This window comes from Mytilus californianus, unplaced genomic scaffold (assembly GCF_021869535.1).
Source record: "Mytilus californianus isolate M0D057914Y unplaced genomic scaffold, xbMytCali1.0.p SCAF_6, whole genome shotgun sequence".
NCBI classification, from domain to species: Eukaryota; Metazoa; Mollusca; class Bivalvia; order Mytilida; family Mytilidae; genus Mytilus; species Mytilus californianus.
The window spans coordinates 101,765,533-101,773,712 of NW_026262712.1; the positions used below are offsets into that span (position 1 = coordinate 101,765,533).

The following is an 8,180-nucleotide window of genomic DNA, read 5'->3' on the forward strand; positions in this document are numbered from 1 at the left end:
AAAGTGACAGTAGTTCTTTGGAACATTTTAGAAATTCAATTTTCACCTTCCTTACATTTACTTTCTCCTAGTTTGATTTCAATGTGTTACTCTCATAGTTCATCACTGCAATCTGTTGAAACTTTGTGTTCAATATAAAGTTGTTTTTTTTTGTGCTTTTAAATTTTATAATTTCATCAGAGTTTTTTTTAAAAATAATTTTCTAATACAAACAGCCTGAACTACAGATATATATATATGCAGCCGTCTAAGGTCTATAGCTTGCTGAATCCAGATAATACTTTCTAAAGATAAGATTAAGATATTTTTATCAATTAAAAAACTGCTTTCAATAATTATAGATATCAAAAATGAAATCAACAGATGGACTTGACTATGGTGCTACTGACTTGGTAGATGCACCTTAAAAAGAAAGTGATTGGTTACATCAAAGAAACCATCTGGAAAGAAAACTTTTAGAGTAACACATCTGTCAGACATCATTAAGAAAAATGTCTATATGATGACACTTCTGCCAGCATTTTGAATGACTTGTAAAAAGAATTTGAATAGATATCTATTATTGTGTGGTTCTTTACCATTAGAATTTAATTTCCACTACAGAAATGCTACATTCTATTAAACCTCAAGGCAATGCATTACATCACTCAATTGACCTTTCATCACTTTGGCATTGCCTGCAACTTTTTAATTCTTGTCAATTACTCCTCAAATTTGTATGAAAGTTACTCTGATAATACATTTGAAATGTTTGATGGGGGATCATCTTTAGAAATTAAGTTTGGCTTCAAGCACCACTGAAGAGACATAAATTGTTGAAATGTGCATCTCATGGTGCAGTAAAATTGGTACCGCTAATGTAATTGGACATTACTATATTGCATAATTATTTATGATGTCACACCTTCCATTTAAATCATGTCAGAATTACTTCTTTCAGTTCAATTATCAGAGGAAATCAGAAATGGCTGTTTCATATTTTTTTTAGGGGTAAGAGACTTCTAACTTGACACTGATGTGTTTGGGTAGAGGATATGAGCATGCTAACTATCATCTGTCATATGTCTGTTATGAACATAAGGAGATGTGGGGTATACATCAATGAGACTGCAACCCAAAGACAAAAATAATCAAAACATTTCTAGAGAAGGCAACAATAGACATATATCCATACAATATGTCAAGCTCCTTATCGTCCTGATTTTATAAAAGTTTTTAAGTTTAATTAACAAATTTGATTAACAAAATATTTTTTTATCTTTTTCAGAATGTGTGCTGTATGTAGCAGGGCATTTAATGACACTGCGTTTGTACGATATCCCAACGGTGTTGTAACTCATGTGCATTGTGCTAAAAATAAACATATATGTCCAGTAACAGGAAAACTGTTCAGTACGAAACGTTCCTGACATGATCCTATATCTACAGTTTATACCAGTGATAAACAGAGTAAATTGTTGATAAAAGATTTTTTCATCATCAGCCCATGGTATACTTGTTCTGTGAGAAAAACTTTTTGTGTGTGTGGTGTTTTTACTTGCCAACAGTGAAATTTTGTTGTATAGAGGAAGTGCATCATGTTTAAGTACATGTATATCAAAATGTAACCTGAATTAATGTCATGTATGTCAAATGTGCTCATTATACGGTTGTTTGTAACTCATACTGCCACATCAAGCCTTAAAACATGTTGTACCACATTTTGCTGTATAATGTTAAAGACATTCTTATCATACCTTTAGTGTATGATATCTTGATTTTCTGCTTAATAAATTCTGTTCTAGTGGACTGTCCTTTAAAATATCCTGTGCAGACCATTTTTTTGGGGGGGGTTTGAAAATTCTATTTAGATTGGTGAATCAAAATAAACTCTAAGCTTGAGTCTCCCACTCCGGCAGGAGTGTAAAATAAGATATTTGACTAAAGATAGTTCAGATTTAAAATTTGTTTGCCTTGTTTCTCCAAATCAGCATTAGGGGGAAAAATTGATTTCAATTGATATGATAAATGTATTTATGAATAAAGACGCAGGGTTTATATAAATGAGACAGAAATGCAACAACAGGACAAAATAGAAAAAAAAGACATAAAGAGGTTTTAAACATATTGTCTTCAATAATAGGTCGTTGTTTAAACAACCCCTATTTATGAGTATTGATGGGATAATTGTAAATTAGTCATTGACAACATCTTGATATTTCAACACAGTGGTTTTTAATGACAACCCTCCGAGTTTTGATTTATCATATTGTAGTAGCCTAAGGACCTATATTCTAAATAGAAATGAACATAAAGTAGCAATTTTCTTTCTGTCATATTATAAATGATGAATTAAATCTATGGTTTTATATTGATTTTTTTTTCTATATCAGTACCAAAAAAAACAAATCTTGAGAGGTAGGGCAAATATATTTTATCTAATGAGGGACGTAAATGGTTTCTTGGGGGAATATTTTTTGTTGAAATGTTTGTACAGGATTTCTAATGCAGTTAATGAATGCTTAAAGCAGGCTTGAAAAAAAATAGCTTTTTTAAAAGTGCTTCAATAATTTTCTTTAACAAACTTTCTGAAAGGTTTTGTAATATAAAATACAAATAAGGTTTGATTTTGGTTGATTTGACGAGTTTGTTTAATTAAAAGCAGTATTTTTTAGGTTTCCATATTCATTGTTGGTTTATCTTCTAAGTTTTATCACAATATTATGACCCATCAAAAGCAGATAAAGGTGTTTTTTTTTTTGTGCATCTCAATATTAAACATTTTAGAGATATAACCTTTTGTTACATAATAATTTGTGATCATTAGGGGTTTACGACAAGAATTCTAAGTACCTGGTGACTGGACCAAAATATTCGAAATTTGTAGACAATGTTATGGACAACAAAAAATAGGGCAAGTTTAAACTGTACATGATTAGTCAACAATATTTGAAATAGTTTGGTGTTTTTTTTTTTGTCCATTTGACAGAAGTCATTTGACCTTGACGGAACTTTTGATAGTAGGTTTTCTCACTGTAAAATTTATTTTTCATATAAAGTATTATTAGTACCACAATAATGCTGCTGCAAACAAAAAACTTAGATATCATGAAAATTAATACATTTACAGTGCATGCACACACATTATTTTTACATATGGTTTACATATGATGACTTTAACTTTCAAAAAGATTGCAACAACCGTATATTTATGTGAAACTGAATACCAACATTTCACCAATAAACCCTAGTTAAGGTTGCATATTTTGTTAGCTCAAAAAACTGTAATATAATGGTAGAAGAGTTCACCATCCTATCAGACAGAATATCTGTCTATAAAGGTTTATTATAAGTTAACTCTTGTTTATACAATTCAAGTATTTGTTTTTACTTTTTTGTAGCAACAAATCTTTTCACATTTTTAAAACTAGTCACTCAAAGTGATGTTGAAATGTTAGTGAATAAATACTATGGATGTGATGTTATGATGTAAACTTTTAATTGTTTTGTTAAATATTTGTTAGATGATATTAGGCAGTGAAGTGATGTTTAGAATTTTTGAATCGATGAAATTCCAAATGGTCTGCATATAAAATGAAAGTGTCATAATTTCTATTCCCAATATCAAAACATGACATTTTGATGAATCTGGAATGATAATACAGGGTTTTGCTGTCATGAAAAAACACAACCTAGACACCTAGTTTTGACTTGCTATTAAAAGAATGCTTTTTATTCCTTCACATGTCAGGTTGACTTATACATAACTGCTGTTTGTCTTGCTCAAATTACCCCCTTTCATTAATATATTTTATATTACAGTAGATCGCATCACCAAGTACTTGCCGTTAATGCTAATTTCCATAACTTTTTCTATTTCATTACAAACTTTTATGCAACAAATTTACATGTTCAAATTTCCACCGACATCGGGGTAGCCTACAGCTAGAATTTTTTGAATTGATAAAGGAATTGATGATATGAAATATTCAGAAAATTTTCATGGCAGTGATCATCATAATACTTATATTTTATATAATTAAAATCATGTCATTCATCAGTTTGATCACTCATTCATAAACTTTGCCATCTTGAACAGATGGTTGTTGGTAATTTTGTAATCTTACCGGTAACAAATAATTGATGTCTGATGTCCTGCCAGCCATGACCTTAATAAGATAGACCATTTTGGTATCTGGGGTACAGGCAAAATATAGGGCCCAATTTCTTAGTTATGCTCAAATAGCTTTAGAGCTTTTAAGGTGTTATAAGGGTGATTTCTCTGGTTGGAGTCTGTTTAGGAAGAAGGTAGTATGCTGTAGATAAGTTTTTAGCCATAAAAATATTTTTCTGATTACCTGCTAAATATGTTGATGAATAAGTACTGAGTATTGGAGTTTTGAATGGTGATGCATTCAGGGATCTCCATTGATGAAAATTGAATTATTTAGATGTTTTTATTGTCTATTTTTATCAACAGTTAAAATGGGGGATATAAATTTGTTAAAATAAAAACCCTCTTTGGATATGGGTGGAATGAAGAAACCTTCTGTGGAAATGAATGGATAAAATGGAGGAATCTTCTTTGGAAACAGAAACAAAATGACTGCTTTGGGGCTTATTTCAGGATTCTTTTCTAAATTATTATTGGAGGAGCCAATGCAGACCTGTTGCATAAAATGCATTTATAGTTTATATGTGTGCCAAATCATCACTTATTACGCATAAACTAATATCAACAATCTAATAATAGTTTACCATTTATTTTGTAATTTTACATATGATGGACATAAGAAATCACAGTTATGTTTGGATTAGGGAGCTACCATTTAATTTTTATGGGGGCTAGGATGAAATTTGAAAAAAAGGCAGGATGAGCAACTTGGCAAAAAAAAGGCAGGATGACAATTTATGTAAAAAAAGTCAGGATAAACTAATAAAAAAAAGGCAGGACCGAATAGAGTGAAAAATAAAAAGGCAGGACAGAGATTAAAACTAAAAAAAAATGCAGGACAACATTTTTCATCCTAGCCCCCCCCCCCCTAAAAATCAAATGGTAGCTCCCTTACAGCATGAAAACAAGTGTAAATGTGTAATATTCTGACTTTTTTATTCATGTAATTTCAAAGTCTACAAATAGTGTGACATATGTTTAACAGTTACACAATGTGACAAGTGTTTAACTATTACACAATGTATCTTCATAAAATATTTTATTTTAGGTATATCATTTAGTGCAATATTGTCAGAAATGACACCTTATCTATCATTGTTTAATGTCTTATAAATCAAAAACATTTTAATGGCAATACACAATAAAATTGTCATTATCAATTTGTTTTTCTTTTATTGTTAATTTGTTGTTTAGTATGATGTGTGTATCATTGCCCTATTACATCTCTAAGCTGTGTAAATAGTTTATAAATGTTGGTCAGTGACATTAATTATTGTAAACAATGTCAGGTCATTCTCCGAGAATTGTACTTAAGGCCATGAATAGTAATTGTGTATGTAACAGACTTTTGAGGATTTTTACATACAACTAGGTCATGTTAAACTTCAAAAATATATAAGAAAATGGTGAATCGATTTTTTCAGAAATTATCAGAAAATACAATTAAATTCAAAGATTTAAAATGAAATGCAAATAATATGTTCAAATTCACTTTTATTCATGAAATCTAAAAATAAAATTGAGATTTTTCTATAAAGATTATAGTAGTCTAAGGGAATGTATGACAGAGTCACAGGACAAAAAGTCACAATTCAGTTTTGAGATTATTTTCTTTGAATAAGAAAACACTTATTTTAAAAAAAACATTTTTGTGAAATTCTTGAACTCTTGTATATATAAACCAACTTTGTAAACAAAATTTGTTAAAAAAATATCAATAATGATCAAATAATTGTTAAGGTAACAAAATAAACAGCTTCATGGTGCCAAGAAATATATCCTTTGCATGATTAAAATTTAATAAATCATAATTTATCAAGGCTAATGAACAATTTCCTAAACTGTAAAATGAATATATGTAATAAAAAGTAAATGTTTCAAGATCTTTCTCTTATATATTCAAACAATTGTCAACAAATTATTTATGACCTTTTATCCTGTGACTTTCTGTCTGCTTGTCTAAGGGTAGCTTTGCCTTTTGGAGTTGAAAACTCTGGTTTACACCTTAGTTTTAAGAAGAGAAAATGCACAGAATATCATGCACTGGGATTGATTGATTGCTTAATGTTATACATGGAGAGTCAGAGCCTACCTAAAATAATACTGAATATTAAAATCTCTGATAAGAGTTGTATGGATATTATTATTTTTATGTTGAAGATCAACATTATTTTATGCAAATTTTTGTAAAGGTATGTGAAATTGACCATTTGCCATACCTTATACGACCCAATGGGTATCCAGATAGTTTGTCTTTGTTACTTAGTTTGTAAATGGTTTCAATATCTCCAATCTAACAATAGTGGTGCTTACTATTTACATTATGTTGGAAAATGGAAGACAACTTTAATGTAGTTAAGCAGGAGTCTATGGGCTTGCTCTTAATTTGGGTGTGAAGTTTTTATTAAATTTGTATGGAACAAAAAACAGATAAAATGCTAAGGTATTTGACTTGCAATTAAACTTTCCATGAATAAAGAAAAAATTGTTGCAGATTTGTTTTAGATTGAAAAAAAATTTCTTTTCATATAATAATGTACTTTTGAAAGCAACTTAGAAAAGTGATTAGTAAAGCAAAATGTACTAGAAAGTTGAAGAAGTGATCATAAGTTGATATGAGCCAGATATATCATTAAGTCAAAGTCTTATTAAAAGGATACATAATATTGAAATCCCATGATTTGAAATGATTGCTTTACAAAGACATAAAAAAAACCACAGAGAATATGCAGTGTACATCATCCTATATGACAAGCAGAGTGTTTGATTTGTATTATCTATGCCTTAAAAACTAAGTTTCCTACTCCCTCAAGCAAATCTAACCCCAGACAGTAACTGCCATTTTTTAGGCCACAATTTGAATTGTAGTGTTCAATATTTTTTCAATTAGTTTCTGATGTTTTGGCTGTGGGCCTCTTGATGAGAGTATATTGAATTTGAATATGAATAGTTTCAAGTTAATAAAATCTGAATCTGTTATTAGTTTATAACTTGTGATTTAATTTAACATAACTTTAACTATTCAAACTACATCAAAGTAATGTGACTGTCTTCTCAGATGTTATTCTATACCAATTTGACATGGAAAAAGACCTATATGACCATAAATATGAAAGTACAATGATTTTGTTACATGATGTTTTTGTTCATTTGTTTAAAAGACCTTCTTTAACATCCTATTTATTGGTTTCAAATCTTGATGTTGTCTTAAAATAAAAATCAAGAATGAGAAGAACCATACATACCACACATGTTAGCATTTACTTTCATTCATAAAATTAATACTTAAATCTGACAGTTGTGTCTGAAGAAAGAATGATCAATTTCATTTCAACACGAACCCCACCAAAAACTGGGGGTGATCTCAGGTGCTCCGGAAGGGTAAGCAAAATATGTATAAAAATCCCAAATTCAGAAACATTACTTTCAGTTTTAAGATGCTGACAGCTGTTTTGTAGCAGCACAGAGCATGTTGACATGTATACAAACTTGGCAGGTACAATCTAATAAGATACTGAGCCGAGGCTTAAAATTGTGGTATAACAGGATCTTACTGAGGCTATAACTTTTTAAATTTCAAAAATGAAGAATTCACTTATTTAACATTCTAATTAATGACATGAGTCCATGACCAGCAAAAGATTTAGAATAGTATGAGGTATGTAATGCATTCCCAAAGGAAGCATCTGTCTACGGGTGCTTTTATTAATTTCCAGCACAATGTATCAAAAAGAACATTCAATATTTGTGTTCAAAACATATGTATATCCTTTCTGTACATACAAGACTTATTTCTTTGTAAGAATGGTTCTAACGTTTGGATTACCCTCTAGATCAGTGTAGAGAAACATGTTGATGATACACAGTGAAACCTATACTTTTCCTCTGCTAACATACCTAACATTATAATAATTCAAATGCAGTATCAATGTCATTCTGATCTTTAAAGATTTAAATTTTCATTATTGTCTTGCATACAATGTGTAGTTATCCTATATCAGACTTGAATTATGTAAACTGTAACATC

At 29.8% G+C, this 8,180-nt stretch overlaps 1 protein-coding gene across 3 annotated transcripts in view; it reads left to right on the forward strand.

Annotated features, from left to right (window-relative positions):
* The window catches only part of LOC127706757 (transforming growth factor-beta receptor-associated protein 1-like), a 78,191-nt gene extending 72,742 nt beyond the window's left edge, over positions 1-5,449 (forward strand). For all 3 annotated transcript variants that reach the window (XM_052211419.1, XM_052211421.1, XM_052211420.1), the window contains one exon: positions 1,268-5,449. In XM_052211419.1, coding sequence (XP_052067379.1) covers positions 1,268-1,409 — 142 coding nt within the window. In that variant the 3' untranslated portion in view covers positions 1,410-5,449. The remainder of the gene's footprint in view (positions 1-1,267) is intronic.
* The last annotated feature ends 2,731 nt before the right edge of the window (positions 5,450-8,180 follow it).